This window comes from Brachionichthys hirsutus, chromosome 2, assembly GCF_040956055.1.
Source record: "Brachionichthys hirsutus isolate HB-005 chromosome 2, CSIRO-AGI_Bhir_v1, whole genome shotgun sequence".
Taxonomy (NCBI): Eukaryota; Metazoa; Chordata; class Actinopteri; order Lophiiformes; family Brachionichthyidae; genus Brachionichthys; species Brachionichthys hirsutus.
In genome coordinates, this window is record NC_090898.1 from 8,397,887 (window position 1) to 8,419,283 (window position 21,397).

At 42.4% G+C, this 21,397-nt stretch overlaps 1 protein-coding gene across 1 annotated transcript in view; it reads left to right on the plus strand.

Moving 5' to 3' along the window:
• Positions 1 to 708: 708 nt before the first annotated feature.
• Positions 709 to 21,397, plus strand: part of kif1b (kinesin family member 1B) — a 40,966-nt gene continuing 20,277 nt past the window's right edge. The window contains exons 1-19 of the mRNA XM_068746481.1: positions 709 to 814; positions 10,905 to 10,981; positions 11,122 to 11,301; positions 11,816 to 11,884; positions 12,418 to 12,596; positions 13,022 to 13,133; positions 13,627 to 13,704; positions 13,796 to 13,861; positions 14,285 to 14,360; positions 14,790 to 14,868; positions 14,986 to 15,128; positions 16,944 to 17,077; positions 17,801 to 17,880; positions 18,299 to 18,374; positions 19,430 to 19,509; positions 19,898 to 20,004; positions 20,149 to 20,232; positions 20,516 to 20,696; positions 20,788 to 20,860. Of these exons, the coding sequence (XP_068602582.1) occupies positions 709 to 814; positions 10,905 to 10,981; positions 11,122 to 11,301; positions 11,816 to 11,884; positions 12,418 to 12,596; positions 13,022 to 13,133; positions 13,627 to 13,704; positions 13,796 to 13,861; positions 14,285 to 14,360; positions 14,790 to 14,868; positions 14,986 to 15,128; positions 16,944 to 17,077; positions 17,801 to 17,880; positions 18,299 to 18,374; positions 19,430 to 19,509; positions 19,898 to 20,004; positions 20,149 to 20,232; positions 20,516 to 20,696; positions 20,788 to 20,860 (1,980 nt within the window). The remainder of the gene's footprint in view (positions 815 to 10,904; positions 10,982 to 11,121; positions 11,302 to 11,815; positions 11,885 to 12,417; positions 12,597 to 13,021; positions 13,134 to 13,626; positions 13,705 to 13,795; positions 13,862 to 14,284; positions 14,361 to 14,789; positions 14,869 to 14,985; positions 15,129 to 16,943; positions 17,078 to 17,800; positions 17,881 to 18,298; positions 18,375 to 19,429; positions 19,510 to 19,897; positions 20,005 to 20,148; positions 20,233 to 20,515; positions 20,697 to 20,787; positions 20,861 to 21,397) is intronic.

Below are 21,397 nucleotides of genomic sequence, written 5' to 3' on the forward strand. Positions count from 1 at the left end.
CAGAATAATATTTGTCTTTGGTTGTTTAGCGTCAAATTCAGATAAACACCGTGCTTTTAGTCTGAAATCACAGATGATGTTTCGGGGTGGGGGGGGTACCCTACTCCCCCCCACATTGGATATAATACTTTTTTTATTTGTATTTTTTAATGATGATTTAAGCTCGTTGGCTGCTCAGAGAGATCATTGTTAGATGGAGCAGACGCATCGATTTAGGGTAGATAGGATTTCATGGGCGTTTGCTTTAACAAGTATGGCTGACTGCAGGACGTGCATGGGGGAGACATCAGATTCTTATATAGGTAATCACCAGATGCAGGATGCATGGCAGAATAAGACTTAAATTACACTGGGAAATGGTGTTCCTTATAAAAAAAAAAAGAAGAAGTAATAATACCATTATTGTAGTCCCATATTTATTATACCGGATATACTTGCGTTTGCTAAAAGCTTGTTCTTGATGTTTATTTGAGTGCATCCCGTGTGGGGTGAGTGCTGTTGGCGAACTAATAAGTGATTCAGTGGTTTTGGTCGGCCATATTTGTTGTAGTTCTGTGATGACATTTTATTTCGTGCTGCACTTGCACTTCTGCATGATCACAGTCTTTGTTCATCAGTGGAGCTCCAAGGATTGTTCGAGCATCTCTTTTCCTGTTTCCCCCAGGGAGGGGTGATACACACGGAATCCTTTGGATCTACGCCGCAAACATGTCCGGGGCATCTGTAAAAGTTGCTGTTCGAGTTCGGCCCTTCAATAGCAGGGAAATAGGCAAGGAATCAAAATGCATTATTCAGATGCAAGGCAACACTACAAGTAAGTCACACACTGGCATGTACACAAGAACACTGACGTGGCAATTCATTTGAGTTCGTGCTGGCTTGGGGTACCACATATGCTTCCATGTGGTTTTCCTTCGGGGGGGGGGGGGGGTTTGTCAGAGATCAGTCGAGTGAACAAACTAAATGGTGAACGGACTGAAATACTGAGAGACCCAGGGGTCGCCACAGAGCCTGGCCTGCTAATGCCCCCAATTCAGCCAGGCTTTAGCACACAGTTGGTGTTTTTAGAATCAATGGGTGCATTACTGTGGAGTCTCTGGTCATGTTGGCTCTTAGTCTGCACTGCTTTAACTCCTAATTATATTCTGTTAGCTGATAGTTGTGCTGTTTATGTACTCAGTCCGTGTAATAAAAATCTAAGAGATGCATATAATTCTATGGCCAAAAGTTAATAATGTACCAGATGCTGTGCTTTTTTTTTATTTTGCTGTACATTTCAGTGAAAAAGGGAAGTGAGTTAAAATGATCCAGGGCTATAAAAGCACATTTAGTTTCTGATGTGTCGGCAGGTTTGTCTGAACATAACATAAGATGGATGTTGAGTCGATGTGACTCAGATTTTAGATTTTGTCAGTAGATTCATGGTTTAATCACCACCATGGTTTGACCCTGGTAAAGATAGATGCACTGGGGGGGTGATTATTCATTCATTCATGAATGAATGAATAATCAGATTTAATTGGTCAAAATATATGTACCTGCAAAACTGTATTGGAAATGTAGTAATTCAATAACTATGGTCATAGAATAAAGTGCTTCTCAGGAACATATTGATGTGCAGAAGTCAGTGCTGATGCCATTCTTTACTGCTTTAGTCCTCAGTTTGAAAGTATGAAAGGAGAGCAGGAGGAGAGGACCTGAACGTGTGTTTTAGTCTTGTGTTTCAACTTGCTTACTTGTGACAGTGAGTCATGTGACGCTGTGTCGTGCTATCGGCCTCCTTCCTTCTGGCCTTGCAGGATGTCCCATTTCAGCTGGCAGGCAAACACAATCTCCCTGACGTTCTTATGAAAGCATCTGATGGCCCAGTACCGACTCGGCATGTGACGACAGAAACCTGCTCTACCAGCAGGCTCTCTTATCTGCCTGGAGCTCTGTCTGTCAGTCTTATCACGCTCATTAGACTAAACCTTTATGAATCTTCCATAAGATCAAGAGCTCCAGTCTGTTATGGCTCACTTGGCTGTTATCTCTCACATCCCACCAAAGAGAGGCTTGGTATCAAATCTCCATTTCCTTGACTGGATTTCGTGGAGTTTTCATTATGCCAGTGTCATTCCGAAGCGGCGGAGGGTGAAGTGCAGTGGGATATGCCGTGTTTTTGGGCTTTGCTGTGGGAGCGTATAAGCGAGGGAGAGAAGGAGTCTGCGGCGCTTCCTACCTTCCCTCTTATCAATCACACGGTCAGATTGCAGAGCAGAAAGGGAGGCTGGCAGTCAGCCCATATTCACTGATCAGAACTTCGTTGCAAGTGGAATGCTGAGAATGCCATCATTGTTGGATGCAGAGCGTTTGAACGGTGTGTTGCTGCTGGAATGTGCACAGGTTCATGCATGCGGATGATTAAATCACTTTATAGCAAATGTGAGTTTAAACAAGTTTTGTAAATGTTAATTTAGGAGGGCAAAATATGTTTAAGATTTCCTTGTTATTACGTGGCCACAAAAACTGTGGCATTGCTTTTGCGTGGTATGTTTTTGAAACGTTACCCTTTATTTGGCTTTTTTAATATCACTATTTTACAAAAAAATGATTAATTGATTTTAGTAAAGGGCACACTGATTGGCATTCATATCTCTCAGGCATGTGTAGTTTCCATCTTTTAAAAGCTTTAGGTTCCACTTAATGTTTTGTTTCTAAGTTATCTGTTAATGCAGTTTTTATTTTACATTTTGCTCTGTACTGCTAGTTGTTATATTTCTTTTTCTGTTTTTTTGCTGATGTCTTTGCTGATGGCCATATGATCCGTATGATTTAGGTGGCTCTGAATGCTGCCTCACAGAAACGCTTGGGTTCATGGAGTTGCTTGGTCAGCTTGTAGGTGGATGAGGCCACGACATTCCCCTTATTGTTGTGATTCACTCAAGGGCGTGTGTGTGTGTGTGTGTGTGCGCGCGCGTGTGCATGTGCGTGTGCGTGTGTCAGTAATTCAGAGAAGGAGATGGCTTGGTTGCAAGGGCAGGATATGCTGTCTGACATTGTCGCTCTTTGCATACGCGAAGGGTTGTCATGGATATGGAGCAAGCACAGGGGCGGCAAATTGATTATCCGATATCCAGGAAACGAGTCCAAGGCCTGCACTGGCAGGCAGCACATAAGTAAAGGCCTCTTTCAGCAGAAGCAGTTACTTGTGATGCGGTGGGCTTTTGCATTGGTTTGTGGTGGCGCTCCAAATGTTGACTAGCGGCTCTCTAAAGCTTGTCTTCATTTGCTCCCTGAAGCGTTCTGCCTTATGTAACCTGTGTGCTGCGCTTCGTCTCAGCCGGCATGCAGCCATACATGGATGTATAGCCAGAGATGGTTGCACACATTTTATTTTATTTTTTGGAGCATTACATTGACTTGAAACAAACCTGCTTTCATCTTATCCATTGCAGATGTGGAGCAACAGGAATGAGTTTTTGTAATCAGAATACTTTAATAATCCCAGAGGGAAATTATATCAGCAAAATATGCTCCAATCAACAAAGTCAGAATGACTAAATTAACAGTACGCACATAGTGCATGAATAGATAAAGAAAACAGTAATATTTAAAAAAAGCAATTGAATGATGCGTTGTATAATTTAATTGACACGGAAGAAAAGACCTTCTATGACGTTCAGTTTCTGAGGGGGGGGGGGGGTGGTCAGTCTCATTGTCTGAGTGGTCCTTTGTTGTACCAGGAGCTGCTGGAGGGGGGGTCGATGGTGATGTCCAGGATGCTTCACTGTCTCCAAGGAGTCAGGGGTCATTGGAAACTTTGTCCTCCTGAGGTCCTCCACCAGTTCCTTTGTCTGGTTCAGCCATTTACCACAGCTCTGTTTTCAGACTCCTCCCCCTTGCTGAGTCGTCAGAGAACTTCTGAAGATGGCAGGACTCTGACCGATAGCTGAAGTCTGTGGTGTAAAGGGTGAAGAGGAAGGGGGGAGAGAACAGTTCCCTGTGGTGCCCCAGTATTGCTGATCACTCTGTCTGACTGTCCTGCATAATATATCATAATGAGGTTCAAACCTAATGTAGTCATTTGCATGTAAAGAACTGTGTGATGGTTTGCGTAAAGCCTTCCTCTAAGATGAGGGTAAACTAATTGACCGATTCATAGAACAAACGGTTGATTGAAATGCCAATTAAACCTTCACTGTTCAGGTGCAATTTCTCAGAGTGTCTTCTCAGTCTGAGCTAATTGGATGGTGGTGACCTTAGACAAGCACCACAGGGAGAGGGTGGCTCAGCTCGGGGCAGTCACGCCCGAGAGGAAAGGGCAGCGAACCCATCTGATGGCAATGAATGCCGGTGACTGAATAAAGCGCTGGCAGGACAAGTGGGAGGTAAGATGGGGAGCATGGCGTTTGGATGAGGGATTGTCATTCTGCAGGCAGCGCCGGTTGACCTGAATCGGACCAGTAATCCACAGGCTCTCCTCGGGTCACCACGCCTCTCTGCATTAATCCCCCCCGTCAAGCTTGTAGGTGTACAAAAGCCCACCCAGGGGCGTTACTTTCCCTATGGCCTCATGCTGTGATTGTTTGGAGAGGCGAGCATTTTGCTCACATGCTCCCAGATCAAACTCGGACATTCCGGACTGATGTCACAAGAAGGGGGCGGGACAGGCAGAGATAGCTGCTGTTTGCTTTTTGTGCTATGCTGGTTTGCTCTAGCAATATACTTTGTAATATGCATTGTAAATGAAATGTTAACCGTAGCAAAAAGCAGTGTCTCCTAACAGATCTGTTGAACCCGTCTTCTTCAAAAGCCTCTAACATTGAATGAACTACAGCAATGACTTTTAGAACGTTTCTCATACCAGATAGGCTCACTTTTGTGTTCGCATCAATTGTGATCGCATCGATCGCATTGTGTTTTGGCTCCCTTTTCATTCCAAACTGGGATGGAGCGGAAACGGAGAGCCCTTTTATTTGGGATATTCAAGGAGACGATGGCACCAGCGCGGCCTGCAAAAGGGGAGGGGCAAGGAACACACAGCGGCAGCAGCAGAGACCGGGAGAGTCACGCACGAGCGCTATTCACGTGTAGAACAGCGTGAGGCAGCATCTCGCACAGTCACCCAGCTGAGGATGAGGAGAGTTCAGTCATCTTCAATCAAATGAAAAGGCGGTTGTTCTGTTTCTTGTATTGTTTGTATGCTTTTACTGCAGAAAAGGTCTGGTCTCTGCAACCGATCTCTTAAAACAAGCATCCAGCGGCGCGAGACGGCTTCGTCCATACGGGGATGCTGGCCCTGGTACTTCATTTATCGATGCTTTTTGGGAGTTGTTTTTGAAAAGATGATTGTTATTCAGCATGCTTTCAGCTGTCTATGTTGCACAAACCCATTGAATCAGTGATGCTATCAACGATAGCACTACACGTTAGTGTGTTGGTCTGGTGACACGCGGTCGAACGAGTCCGAGGGTTGTGATGATTGGCCGTGTGACACAATGGCACAAACGTGTTGAATCACGTTGACACAGCGACTTTACTTATTTCTATAGTGTATAATTGTTTTAAGGTTCTGGCATATATATGGTTTGCTCCTCTTACCTACTCTCTGTCGGGTGGATCGATTGGACTTTCCCACTATCAGGAAGGGAATGTGTTTTTCAGATTTCAGATTTTTTTTTCTCCCAGACTGTATTGTTTGCTTTCCTCCCACAGTCTTGGGCTGAATTCAGAGGCAAACTGGAGATCTTTGTTAGTCCAGGCATGAAAAGCTTGGTGGTTCATGTGCTGCTTATTTTCTATTAAATAAGACTTGGCAATATATTATGTTTGAAACCTCCGTAGATGGAAGAAATGGTTGGTTCCTGGAATCGTAGTCTCATGCCACTGTTTAAAAACGGTGCCGCTAACTGAGATCAAATGTGTGCGCACCACAAAAACACGTTTTCCTGCTTGATTTTCATCCTACAGATAAATTTCTGGTTAAAACATGTTGATCATCTGATATTGGACTGAGGCGCCTGCCAGTACTTTTCCTTTCTGCTTTCACAGAACATACCAAACAACCGGGTCTCATAAAGCGTTCATGTTGTGAGCTCTGGATGTTGGATTTTGTCCGCTTTGAACCACACTGCTTAGGATCACATAAGTTAGCTGTACTTTATTCTGTCTCAAATTTATGAAACGATTTTATCACAAATCAAATTGTGATTTATTTTCAACAAAGATGAATAATATATAAATACAAATATGGGAACTTATAGTTTTGCACAGCCCTGCTATCCGCGTTGGGAAACCTTATGTTCACACATTTCCAAGGTACAAATTGTGGAAGAGAAGCTTTATTTTTATGCGTAGACGTTTTTGATTCTTAATGCGGTACATGGAGAAACGCTTCCTCAGAAGTTCTCTGCTTAAACGTTGACGCATGCAACACTGAGTTGTCAGTCCATTAATGGCTATTTTTAACCTGGAAAATGCCAGACTCGTCTTAAGCTGTGGACGCATTTCCATAGCTTTCCACGACGCGGGACGTGAGACCTCCGGCCTTCCGAGGCTGCACCTGCAGCAGCGGCTAGAATATCCTGCTCGGGCGCGATCCATGAGAGAGGGGTGGTCTTTCCTGTCTGTGGAAACGGCTGAATTCCCTCAAGGAGGACCCTGTATCATTTTATTGTTAGCATTTGGTGGCCAAAAACCACAAATATGCTCATCATATACTGTATGTGAGGTCAACTTGTCTAGACATTGATGAGATGAACTTGGCTTTACAAGTTCAGCCACCGGCATGTTGTCTGAATATTTGCTGTCATTTCTCAGCTCTAATTTCATGCTTGCTGTTGTTTTCAAGCACTCGTGTCAACACCTGCGAGGCCGCCTGATATTAGTCTCTGTTGAAGTTCTGGGGTTTGCTTCTGAGTTGAGCCTGCATTTAGGCTTTGTAACATTGAGTCTGTTTTTTTTTTTTTCCTCAATGAGCTGCCAGTATCAAAAGTTACTCATAAAATCCAGTCGGCTATCAGTGTCTGTGGGCTTGATTCGGTGTATGGCGTGGCCCGATTTGGTGGAAAGCATGGGGCGACTGAAATCTCTCCAATCCTTCCTTGTCACTGACAGTCTGTCGGCATGTGAAGCACTAGCTGCCATCTGCTGCTGTATAAATAGACAGAGCTGGAACAGCTGGCACAAAGGCCAGGCCTGCACTCTTCCCCTCTGATTTGTAGCTGGACAGGCAATATCTCCTAAAGCCATTTTAATTTATTAGTTTTTTTTTGAATGCCCTTGCCAACAAGGCCATATAAGGTTGGTTACCCTCAAACATCTGCACATCTATACTTCTGTTTGTAGCATAAATTGTCTATTCATATCTTTTCAAAAACCCACTGGACAGAATCCATCAGTATTAGGAACGCTAAATGTGTGCATCTTCTGATTGGTTGTTGTTGTTTTTTTGCTTAGTTTTCACATTTACATTGCAAGACACATTTTCTACTTTTTCTTCTTTGTTATTAGTAAAAAAACAGAAACAACATTTTTCAGTGCTGTCCAGTTTCTTTAAACGGGCATAGCTCACTTCATTTGCTTTCCAACCACAATATTGATTTTTTTTTTTTCTAAAAGTGGTGAATGTTTTCAAAAAGGAGAGGAAGGGTATGACGGTATGAAAAGGGCTATTGTGATAGAAAGGCTGGGCACACAAAGCCTTGTCATAACAGATTACCTAATGCATTTTGCAGGCTTTGTTGTCACTTGCAGTACCCTACATTCAGTGTATTGTTCTGGTGTCTTCCTGTGGGGGTTTTTTTTCCACTCTTCTCTCTCCCAGTGGGATAACGTCTACGTGATTAGTCCTCTCCGTAGACACAGAAGTTTTTGTTATGTTTTGTTTTGCTCTTTTTTATAAAGATAAATAAATAAAAGTGCCTTTTTAAAATTTATGTTAATGTTATACAAGCTCGTGTGCTCACAAACTGAAAGTTTGCTGTCGTTTCAGTGTCAATAACTGATGTGGATTCTGGTGGGGAGGATCACATATCCTGGCTAGACAAGTTTTTTTTTTTTTTTTGCTGTTAGTATATTTGTATAATTACAGCCTCCAGGTTATCTCCATGGCAATTCTATCCAAATGGGTAATCAAGATGCCACGCCTGAATTGGGTTTCTGTTTGCATGTCCTGTGTTGTGGCAGAGACGAGCTCAGCTGTCTGTCATATGTGGACGGCCGTATCCAGGTGCCACTTTTAGCCCTCAGCTTTGAGCTGCTTCCAGTGACAGCTCTTGTCACCTGTGCCGCTGCCGTGGCAACTGAGCCCATCAAACACTCAATTCCAAAGACATGGATACAACATGCCAAACATTTCTGTGGCCACTTCACAGCAAGCCCCATCCAGTCATTATGCTTGCTATTTAAGATTGGAAGAACCATATTAGCATTTCAGCGTTTCTGTGGCAGTTCTCCAAGCGTTGGTTCACGCCAGCGGCTGCTTTGCTTCACCATTTATGCACAAACTGTGGCACAGGTGTTTATTTATAATGTTGCATGGAGATGCACAGAATTAGAACCGTGAAGGCTTTGATTTGTCTCTTGAGGTGGCGGTCACTGGATGAGGCCTAAGTTTAGCTGGTTAACCAACAGGCATGGATATACAGTATGCATAGTACAAGTATATACAGTAATTCTCATTTCACACCACACATATGGACACCCTGCTATCTAATCTCCCATGAGTAGCTGTAATCGTTATGCATGATGTTTTTATATACAGCAGGAACCACATCGCAAACTAAAACTTGTAAGAGCTACTGAACATAACTATCACCTGGGACTTTGAGTCAAAAATGATAATACTTTTCTGAATCTCAAAAAAATAATAATTTGCGTGCATGGGGAATGCAGAAATTATTGAACATTCATATCTTTTTTTTCTTCACCTACTTGTGCACAGCTCTGAAATCCAGGGAGAACTGTCAGTGTGCTTGTCTGTCCCACGGCCTGACTCCCCCACACATGACACTGTCTCACCCTCCGCCTGTTTTTACCCCACCAGCGAATGACTCTGAATTGGCTGCCCTTTACACAAGGCCCATGATGATTGTTCCTGGAAAGTTGAATAGCAGGGCTGGTAACGTAAATCCCCTTCATTTCTTCATGACCTGGCTCCAGTTTCCATTTGGAGGCAGGTCAAAGGTGAAATGTGGCTTTATTCAGCCACCCTGTCCTGCTGTATCTACTTCCAGCACCCAACATGGGAAGCAGCTCGTCTGCCTGTGCACCTCAACGGGCAGACGAGCTGTAGCGCTACCAGAATTACATTCTTTTTATCTTGTGTTTGGTTGAATGAAATCGGGGCTGTGCAAATAGTCAATATCAGAAAATTGAGAGAGAGAGAGAAGCAATCAAAAATAAAAATGAGTAAACTCTAGTGTGTCCCTGTGTTTACAGTTACTCTTTCCTCCTCATCACTTTCCTCTCACTGTCAGCTCTGCATTTATACGTCCAGCTGTCATTTGTGCTGCATTATATTTTAATGTTGCTCTGATAGATTCAGATTCAGTTTGTCACTTGGATGCACTGTTTTAGTACATACATGTGAAAGCCCTGTGCTCGGAAGCTCCAATACAAGAAAAACACGAGAACGAAGACCGTAAAACAAGACCTTAATGAGTAAACTAAAAACACTCAATGAATAAACACGGGCAATTTACCGTCAAAGGAACCAAAAAGTGCAGTGCTTTTTGAACCCCTCACAAAGGTTGTGTTTTTCCACGACTGTGTTCTCATTGGCTAATTCGTTTTAGGAGTGATCTCTCAATGGCCCAGACACACTCAGCATTCAGCGCCTGCTGGTTGACTTAACTGGATCCTTGCAATAAAATACAGGCTACTGTAAATAACAATTTCAAAGTGACTTCTGTTGTTGTTGTTGTTGTTTGATACTTAAAATAATCAAGCCAAATTCCATGAGTTTCAGTGCAATCATCATATATTTAGCATGAGGACGTTGGCGCTCTGGTTTATAAGGACACGCTGTTCTTTCCTGTCAGTGAGTGACCCTGTGGAAGGCGATATGCAATCCCTGCCTCTCCACATCTCCTGCATAATTGATAAGTGAAGGCACTCTGCCGGGGTCCTCTGGATGCCTCTTAAGCACCCTCATGTCAAGGCTTTCATTTGCCAACAAGCAGGGTTTGTGTGAAGCAATACTAATTACTGCTTTGTTGTTTGCCGTGGAAATGCTTGCTAAAATGCTCTTTTTGCTCGCTAAGATGCCCAGTTTTTTTTTGTTCGGTGTCTATCCTCCCTCCTCTTCACCCCCCCTCCATTCTGCTGCTGAAGGTGCAGTTTGCCTCTGAGTGTGAGTTAAGGAATGGCTGGAGATACAGCTGTCTACAAATATCCTGCCGTGATATCCGAGTCGTTTTCTTCCTTTTGTTATTTGTCCAATGTCCAGTGTGGAAATAATTACTAGTGCCAGGAAACATGGCTGCGAGGGATGACATACCTTTGTTCATTAGTAAAGGCCTATGCAGCCACAGGGAAGGGTTAGGTAGTGTGGAAACAGTGTCATAAAGCTCCCTACAGATACAACAGCTGGAGAAGCAGAGGGGCTAGATGGCATTCTGTCATTTAAAATGTGCTTTTCATTTCTATTTCTATAAATGCTATGCATTAGGATAAAGACACTGCAGTTATAGTAATCAATAAGCAGTTAAAAGTCATCATGTGACTTTTAGATCCAAACATATCACCATTACTGCTTTGATTGATGAGCGACGTCTTTGGAGACGTCCCGGCATAAACAGTTTACTCACTGGGTGATGTCAGTGTTTGTTTGAATAAAAAAAAAATCTGAACTAGTGCAAGCATGAGCTAACGCTAACTGTTATTAATGACATTCTAATTGTGCTCTTTCCCCCCCACAGCTATTTCCAATCCCAAAGCACCAAAAGAGCCTGCAAAAACCTTCAGTTTTGATTACTCCTACTGGTCACACACTTCAGTGAGTTTGCACATTGTCTCAGTTCCATAGTCCACTTGATGAATAACATGAATGGACATGTTCAACATTTTCAATCAGAACCAGTATACATTTCTTGATTTATTTTTCTGTGCATTTATGAATTTGATCATTTTCCACAGCCTGACGATGCTAGTTTCGCATCGCAGAACCTCGTGTACAATGACATCGGCAAGGAGATGCTGGCGCATGCTTTTGAGGGCTACAATGTATGCATCTTTGCTTATGGCCAGACGGGATCTGGCAAATCCTACACCATGATGGGAAAGCAGGAGGAGGGCCAAGAAGGAATCATTCCTATGGTTCGTTCCGAAAGACGTGATTCGGATGTTACTGAATTGTATGGTTGATAGTAAGACAAACTCGAACTCCTGTCCAGTGCAATCCTGTTCTCTCAGGTCATTCATTGTTTATATATAACAGTCTTGGTTTCTTTCTGTTATGCAAGAGCAGTTATTCTGTCAGTTCTATCTTTCATGATTCGAAGCCAGATAATTCCGACTCAAATGTTGATTGCAGCATTAAGTCCAGCAATGAGAAACTTATTCTTATTCCTTGAGTCTTCATCAATCATGTCAGCTAAGATCATGTATAAATGAAAACCTGCTATTTGATAGAATTATACATGATATTGTGTCGCAGCCCTTCGGCTGATCCTCTTGACAGCTGGTCTGAGGGTTCTAGCTGTATGCCGATATGCAAAGACTTTGGTATTTTGCTTACGTCTGTTCCTCAGATCTCGCTGCTCTTCACCTCCGGTTCGCCTCTCAACATGTAGATAAATTGCACTTAACAAATCCTTCCTCTGCCTTTCAGCTCTGTGAAGATCTTTTTGAGAAAATCAATGATGATACCAATAAAGAGGAGCTCTCCTATTCAGTGGAGGTAAGTCTCAGACTGCTTGAGCATCTGTAGTTCTTATCTTCAGCCCCTGGCTAGGAAACATTCCTAGCATTTTTTTTTCAAGAGTACATCTGGTATCGGTAACGTATTGGCTGAACCTTCAAAGTTGCTGTCTCTGTGTCTACGTGGGTTCTCTCTGGGCTCTCCAGCTTCCATCCATTACCAAAAACATGCAAATTAGGTGAATTGGTTTAGCTAAATTGCCCATAGGTGTGTGTGTGTGTGTGTGTGTGTGTGTAAATAATTGTCTGTCTTTGTGTGGCCCTGCAATGGACTGGCAGTTTGTCCAGGGTGTACCCCGCCTCTCGCCCGTTGACTGCTGGGATAGGCTCCAGCACGACCTGCGACCCGGTAACGGACAAAGCGGTCCGGAAGATGAATGAATGAATGAATGAATGAATAATGTGTGGTTTAAAAATTTTAAAAATCTACCGTTAAACATCTTCATCTTTCTAATTTGCGATGTTGCGTCACAACAACTGATTTAAATATTTAACTTTTTTAATGTCATCCAGGTCAGTTACATGGAGATATACTGTGAGCGGGTGAGAGATTTGCTCAACCCTAAGAACAAAGGCAACCTACGAGTGCGAGAACACCCGCTAATGGGCCCCTACGTGGAGGACCTGTCCAAGTTAGCCGTCACGTCCTACACAGACATTGCTGACCTGATGGATGCAGGCAACAAGGCCAGGTGAGCCAGGCCCAGAGATGAGTGCATGTGATGCATGTGTATTTTGGTTTTACTGCGTCTATGTGTGGATCACAGGAGCTCCTGTGAGGAGGAGTGAACCGTGCCTTAATCTTCCTTTGCTGACTCAAGAGGGCTTATTTGTAGAACATGGCATAAACAGCCCGTATCTCCCGTGTGACCGTCCCTCTGAGCGCGCCTTGTGTATTTGTATTTGCAGCACTCACATTATTATCCACCTCTTCCACACAAAGAAATCTGTTCAGCTGAATTCATTTTAATAGACATAAACCCCCTTTTTTTTTTTTTTAGCTATTTGTAATTTAGCATTAATAATACAGACATACATGATTAAATTGCTCAGAGGGATGTGTTATATGCACATTGTTTAGTATTACCTAACCATTCTCTTATGTGCTAACCAACAGAACTGTGGCTGCCACAAATATGAATGAGACCAGCAGCAGGTCGCATGCAGTTTTCACCATCGTCTTCACACAGAAGAAACATGACAACGAAACGGACCTGTCCACAGAAAAGGTCAGCGGAGACTAGCCCGCTATGAATTTAGTTTCTGTTTCATTTTCAGAGGCGTTTCTGACGGAGCTGTTTGAGACAGAAAAGAGGGACGCTGTCCTGCAGCATCTGTTTACTATATTGACGAAAGATTTCATATAACCGTCTGGGAACTGCGTTAACTCATGGAAAAAGAGCATAATATGTGACCTTTAAATTTAAGTGTTCCACTGAATATGGAGTAGCAAAAGCTGCATTGTTACTGTAAAAACAATGACTATACTGTTTAACCACTGTATCAGCTCGTGCTCTGTAGCCATGTCTCACTTGACTGTAATGTCCAAATGGTTAAAGTGGGTAAACAAACACATTTAGAAAAATTAAAACGTTTATTAACAATTCAAGTATTTCAAGTATTGCACCTAGAGCTCAGTAGTCAGAGCTGTACTTATGTCAGCAATATCATCATGGCCACTTTCCTTATCCCTATTAAAATCTGTATTTATCTCCTCTTCAGGTCAGTAAAATCAGTCTGGTAGACTTGGCGGGGAGTGAGCGAGCAGATTCCACTGGTGCCAAGGGCACTCGGCTAAAGGTGAGACTTCCATCATCTTAACACCCTAACATGTTCCACCAGTATTCCCTTGATCTCTCTAAAATGAGTTTCCTTTGATTCACGTTTGCAGGAGGGAGCAAACATCAATAAATCTCTCACCACATTAGGAAAAGTGATTTCTGCCTTGGCTGAAGTGGTGAGTGTTTAACATCTGCCTCTGTGTCTTTATTTTCTCTCCTCCTCGTCACATTCAGCCTTTTCTCTTACCCTTTGCAACTTGACCCCGTCTGTCAAGGAACTAACGTTCGTAGCCTGGTTGTTCTGTGATGTCTGCCCTTCTGATTTCTCTTCTCTCTTGTCCTTGTAATGCCTGCTCACACAGGATAACTGTACCAGCAAGGTAAACCGAACCGCTAACCTCTGGTTCCCTTATGAGCTAGGTTTCACACCCCGTGCCCTCGAAGCAGAAGTTAATCTGACCTCCACTCGTTTGTTACATTTGAAATATATTTTTCTGTTTTCATAGCATCCATAAGTTTAAGTATTGTAACAGGAGGCCATACATCACTTGTCAGCGCTTCTTCTTTCTGCCTACCAAATTAATATTTGTTTGCTGCAGAGCAAGAAAAAGAAGAAGACAGACTTCATCCCATACAGAGACTCTGTCCTGACATGGCTGCTGAGGGAGAACCTTGGTATGAACATTGATTTTCCCAGATGCTCATCATTTGCTGGTCGACTCCGGTCAAATTTATATGTAAACTGTGTAGCAAAATATTTATTCCTGGACCGGATGAAAGCTGAAGCGTCTTAATGCAGTAATATGAAGTGGGTGAAAGGAGATGAAGCACACCGTCAGCAGAGTGTATTTCACCCCAACGAGACAAGCACATCCATCTACTTAGTTTAGACGTGTATGGGGGATAGCATGTGCAGTGTGAATGAAGTATTATATTAATGAAATTATTATTATCACTCATTTTTTATTTTGTCTTTTCTCATGTTATTTAAAACGCATCAAAGGCTAATTTACACTGATCAGAACTACAGAGAGTGTATTAGAAAGATAGCCTTTCACCCACATCGCCACATAACCGGCTTCTGTGCCTCTCTTTTGGAATCAGGTGGAAACTCAAGAACAGCCATGGTAGCTGCACTCAGTCCTGCAGATATCAACTATGAGGAAACTCTGAGCACGCTCCGGTCGGTTTCACACCCAAAGCTTATATAATGACCTAATAATTCCAGCTAAATGTTTTCTTTTGACCCTTAACTGCAATGTTTTTGAACGGACATTACTTTTTTTTTTGTTTGTTTTAGCTATGCTGACCGAGCTAAGAACATCAAATGCAATGCTGTCATCAATGAGGATCCCAACAATAAGCTGGTGCGTGACCTGAAGGATGAAGTCGCTCGACTGAAGGAGCTGCTCCGCGCCCAGGGCCTGGGAGACATCCTTGATAGTAAGAAATCCTGATATCACAGCAGGTCATCGCTGCGAGGCACACAGCATCACTTCCTGGCAACATTTCTCCACATAACTGTCTTCTTCTTTGTATAAAACTAATGTCACGTTGAAACCTTTTGGGTAATGGCTCATAGCCAAGCCAGTTAGACACATAATATACCCACTAATAATTCATGTCATTAATGCTTCCTTTCCTAATGAAATGGGACATAACAAGTCATTCCCTGGCATTTCTACTGCTTTGTCATCCACTCGCTGAGAAATGTTTGTAATGTTTTTTCTTCCTCTTCTACTGGTGCTGACCTTTGACCCTTGTCTCTTCCTGCTTCCTCTCAGTTGATCCTATGGGGGATGATTGCCCAGGAAGTGGAGTCAAATGTGTGTATATGTGCGGTAGTCATGAGTTGTCAATTAGTAATGGCTAACATTGCTTTTAACCGCATTACCTTTTACATTAAATCTGCTCTCAGCTGTGCATGTAAAGGCTGAAAATGTTGACGCTATATAGAAGGATGATTTAAAAATGCAAGGCTTCAGCAGAGGTGCTGATTTGGCAAGGTTTAGCATGTCTCTAGGTTAGCATGGTTTGTGCTTGTGTTTCTTTTAATTTTCAAAATGATGGGGTGTAGGCTTAATTTTAGTTTTATCAAATATATAATTTAAGGCTTGTACACAAGCTTCACTTCCTGACGGTGATCTTTTTATTTTCTGCATTTTCTTTTACCAACCATCCACTGCAGATGAAAGTGCTCAAAGCTTTAGAATGAGCTTCAAACGGAAAGGTGCATGATTTAACGCTACTAAGTAGCGTCTACTTAGAATAGCGGCTATTTAGCATGTGTATGTTGAGGAGAGTTGGCTAGGTAGATGTGTTATTATAGCTAGCATTGTGTAGCTAGTGTGCCCCCAGCTGTATTCCCACAAATTCCTAATGGCTTGGCCTTTTTGCCCTTAAGCGCTCTTAATCAGTGTAAATGATGGTTAAACTTATTTCTGGTTTTATTCCTGAGCTGATAAGTTTCCTATTTTTCTGGTTAAGGCCTTTGTCGTCAGTGGCAACTCCACATATATTATTTTTTATATTCAAAATATTGAAAAATCATTTAGTGTATGTTTTTGGTTGGTCAAAGTGTTTGTTACCTCAGAGGTTCTTGAGGTCATTACATTGATGAGCTTCCTGACCTTTGTTGAGACTGGTGTGTGTGTGTGTGTGTGCGCCTGTCCTCACTCTGGGCTTTCTTGCACCCATCCTGTAGTTAATGAGCTCATGGAAGCTTTCACTCTGTGTTCTCTGATTCACCTGTACAGCTGTAGACTAAAGTAACGAAACCTCAGCTCCCTGTTCCTTAGAATTGTGCATATAAATTAAGACCTTAATTGCCTTCATAGAAATTCAATCCAACATGAACACAACCCTCTGGAATCCATCCAATAATTGTCAAGCTCATATTTAAAGTCAATTTAAAGTATTTTCTCTGGGTGAAAGAGGTCGTGCCAAACTACCTGGAGTGAAAACTGCTCTGTAGCTGACCATTATGTGGGTGTTTGTCTTAACCGTTTGACGTACAACGTGTCTTACATTGGTCTTCCCTCCCCTTTGTCCTTTCTCTTTTTCCCTCTCTCTCTCTCCATATTTCATATTTGGTTTCCTCATTTTATGTGACTTATTTCCCCCTCTTATGTCCCACCTGTATTCCTTTTCTCTTTCCCTTCTCTTCCGCTGTTGGCTCAGACCTTAAAGACATTCACAACAATAAGAATAGATACTTGATAGCCTCAGAGAACCAACGGCCTGGCCATTTCTCCACAGCCCCTATTGGTTCCCTGACAGCCTCTCCGTCCTCTGGCTCCCTGTGCAGCCAGTTGGGCCTTCAGTCTGTCACCAGCATCCAGGAGCGCATCATGTCCACCCCCGGAGGGGAGGAGGCTATCGAAAGACTCAAGGTAGAATTAAACCTGTAAAATCTCCTGCTGTCTGCTCTCTCCACTCGACCTTCAAGTCTGGGTACTTTATTTTACATGTTATACTTTATTGGAGATGAGAAGGCATAAGAGGCTAGTTCTATTTCCCATTCCAAATGATAAATTAGTGTTTAAAGTTCATTAATTTTAATGTATATGTATATGAGACAGTCTAATATGTATTCACTAAATGTATTGCCGTTGGGGCTGTGGTCATTTTAGCCACACAGCCTTTAATCTAAACGCATTTTGGATCCTCCTGGTCTCTGACTTTTATCTCTCACACTTGCAATAGCGCTCTCTTTCTTACGAGGGAATGGTAACAGCCGGCCATGAGGAGCTACAGTTTCCATGGTAACTGTGGTGCCTACTCTGTCATCCAATGACGTCAAGCACCAACGCAGACACGGAGGAAATTGGACCGAAATAGATTGTGTTTTGTGCCTTCTAGCTTTGGTAGTGGAGCCACGGAACAGCCACACGAATTGTTCCGTCATGGTGTCATATTTATGCCAGTGATCCAGAAACAAAGAGTGCAGTGCAGGGTTGCCTTTTGCATTTGGTTTTTATTAAAATATCACTGTGATAACAAATTATATCTAATGCACCCAGCCTTGGTAAACGTTCTCTCACCACTGCATTGCTAATAGTCACGGTGACATTACCCTGGTCGTGTATTCCTTATACTTTGCTGCTTTTGATCAGGAATCCGAAAAGATCATTGCCGAACTCAATGAAACGTGGGAGGAGAAACTTCGGAAGACTGAGGCAATCCGCATGGAGAGGTCAGTATCGAGGGATAGTATCTTTCAGACGATCGTATCCTGTCGGTGTGAGACGTCTGAGCATCTTTTCAGTCCTCGGCGCTGTCTGTCTTACCTCACCTGTTTGCAATCAGTGTGTCTGTTTCTTGCCGTTTTTGTCTTGTCACGCTCTGCTGCGTTCACACCCTTCCTCCCCTTTATCTGCTCATCCATGCAGACATCGACCACGTTGCCTTCTGTCCACTCGGTCTCACTGCTGCCAGTTTCTTCCTGTTGTCACGGCACGAATCATTTTCTGAAGTGTTTCCATCCTCTTCTCATTCACTGTTTCATATTAATGTACAGACCGTTTGCTAAGATAAATACGCAAAATAAGCATTTTCCTGTGTCAGAATTTGTGCGACTTACTACAAATACCTTTTTATATTCTCCGTCACAGGGAGGCTTTGCTTGCAGAGATGGGTGTGGCGATCCGTGAAGATGGAGGCACTTTGGGGGTCTTTTCTCCTAAAAAGGTAGAGCAGACATGAAACACAACCTCAGGCATTGAGAGTGTCAGAGTTCCTATGAATGGTGACACACACACTTCCACTATCACGTCCTCTCTTCCGCGTTGTATTGCTGCCTCCCTGTACTGCTGCTGTTTCCCCTCATCTTCTCACTTTGTTGGTCTGCTATTTGCTTCTTCCTCATACTCAGCTCAGTCATGACATACCGTTTGATGAGCAGTTTGATCAGTTTACCACCAGCCAGGTTTGTTGATTTGAAGTGAAAGTCCTTACTAGATTTAGCCCAAATTATTAGTTTAATTAATTCTTTAGTAGATGTACTGTATATGTTAGAAATGTTCTTGTCCTTTCAGTTTTACATTTGTCTTTTACGCCTACGGTGAAATCCCCTCCCCCTCCATGTCTGATTGATAGTCTAATATACATGATCAGCTTTAAAATGATGGGGGCTCTGTGATTCTGAATTTAAGCTCCCTTTACTTTTTAGTGAGGTTTGCATATAATGTTTAGCTTTGAGTAGATAATCTAAACCAGGGGTCGGCAACCTTTTTCATGACTTTTTAGACTTTAGAGAGTGATTGTTACATGACAGCAACATGAAGACCAGCATATTGATTGTGACTTAGAAAGAGCTTTGTTATCATTTAATCTGCTCAGTCCCAGCCTTTACTTTATCAGTGTTGGTTTCAGATCTTCTCTTTAAATTAATCCACCCCCCTCCTCTGCTGATAAAATCTGCATTTTTTTCTTTCCATTCAAATCAAATTTTTTTGCACTCATCTTTTCTCTCCTTCCATTTACTGCTGCTCCATGGGTTAGAATTCGGCTGAGAAGACTTGTGATTTTCTTACAAATTTTAACGGAGTCTTTTCCCCTAAAAAGGTTGGTTGCTTGGCAGCGTAGCATCTAGCATTGTTTGTAGCATTCGTGTGAAGCATTGATGCTAAAGATGTCAGCGCCGTGTCAGTGGTCATGTACTGTGTGTCATGCATCGCTGATGGTCCGTGAGCACATCAAACTAGGCCCAGATAGACTTTCAACTTTGAATTTTTCATTTTCAGACTCCACATCTGGTAAACCTGAATGAGGATCCTCTCATGTCAGAGTGCTTGCTCTACTACATCAAAGATGGAATTACAAGGTAACCACTGAAATGCTGGATGTAGAAAAATGTCTTCCTGGCAGGATCTCTGAAAATTATTCCATTTATATCCATTTATATTGATGTGAACCGAAAGGAACTTTTAGAGCAGAGGGAACTGGCTTGAAATGTTTTGTTGTCTCAAGTTACCGTCTGCTTCACTTTGCCTTTCTAATCCCCCTGAATAAACTGTTCTTGAGTGTTTTATTCAAATCATTCACCACGGGGCCAATAAGAGATGATGGAATCACAGATGAAAGAAAGTTGCAGCTTTCAAACAGCTCTGAAGGTTCCATGTAACTTCAACTGTTGACCTTTTTCAGAAAGCTACCAACACAATGAGAGAGCAATGTTCACCCTATCAAGATGCAAAATGTGGCTGTTTCAGAGTCGGCCAGGCTGATGCTGAAAGAAGACAGGATATCGTTTTAAGTGGCGCTCACATCAGGGAGGAGCACTGCATCTTCCGCAGTGAGAGGAATGCCAATGGAGATGGTGAGACATTATATTGGTGTCTGTATTTATTTTGAGTGAAGCAACTGGTAGCAGTAAAGGAGACTATTTTTCTGGTCTGTGTGTGTATGCAAATTACAAAGGGCCTTTAAGGTGAATCACTGATGATTATTTTTTTCCCCAAAGTTATCGTCCTGCTGGTTCCCTGTGAGAGATCGGAAACCTATGTCAACGGCAAACGTGTTCAGGACGCCATCCAGCTTCGCTCAGGTACACATCTCATAAATATAGTATAAACTACAATGATGCTCTGTTCAGCTCGTACATGAAGAAAATGATCGGGACATTTCTTGGCTAACCCCTGGCCAGTCCATCAACCTTTGTCAAATCTGTTGAGTATGTTTTTGTTTGATCTTGTTTTGATTGAAAACATAACCTCACATGAATGTGTTGCTTGTGTGTGTATCTTTACCTTAAGATGAATTGTTTCCTAATAATTAAAGATAATTAAATCCGTATAATGGTTCTGCTACATAACGGCCACTTCTTTCAGGTAACCGCATCATTATGGGAAAGAACCACGTCTTCCGGTTCAACCACCCGGAACAGGCCAGAGCTGAAAGGGAAAAGACTCCATCTGCAGAAACCCCCATGGAACCAGTGGACTGGACCTTCGCTCAGAGAGAACTTCTGGAGAAACAGGGAATTGACATGAAGCAGGAGATGGAGAAACGGTATGCATTGTGTCTCGTTCTCGTTGCAATAGTCTGAAAGAATCTGACTTATTTATGATTGGGCTGTTTGTGTTGTTTGTCATTGATATAGGCTCACTGAGATGGAAATATTGTACAAAAAGGAGAAGGAAGAAGCAGACCAACTCCTGGAGCAGCAGCGACTGGTGAGTTTAAATAAACTGGAATTAAATAAACCCACTACATGAAATGTATGGGCTCAGTCTGTTGTCTTAAATTGTCTTAGAGGTTACTGGAAACATAGGAAGTTAGTAGAAACTGCTGAGTGGGTTTATAGATATTAACATATAGCTTATTTGATGCTTTGATTAAATCCAGCTACTTTTTAATATTTCATGTGCGATATTGACTTGAATTTTCTTCTCTTCTATGGATGTTCTAGTTAAAGATTTGGAAGTCTATCTTAAATTAAATTCACATCTGGCTAGTACTAATTCATGCTCTGAACTGCTACACTTTAGGAGTGTGTGTCTGTGTTTTTCTGAGGATCACACCTTTTTACTCTGAGCGCATGGCTCTTTTTCTTGCATGGATTTTTGGGTTTGAAACAGATGAATCTTTTCTCGCCTTCCTCTCCAGTTGTAACAGATTTTCTTGCAGAAGTTTGAGTGCGACGTAGATTGTAAACTTCCCACTTTTTTAAAATCCCTTTTTAATTTTTCTTGTGTCTTCTATAGTTGATC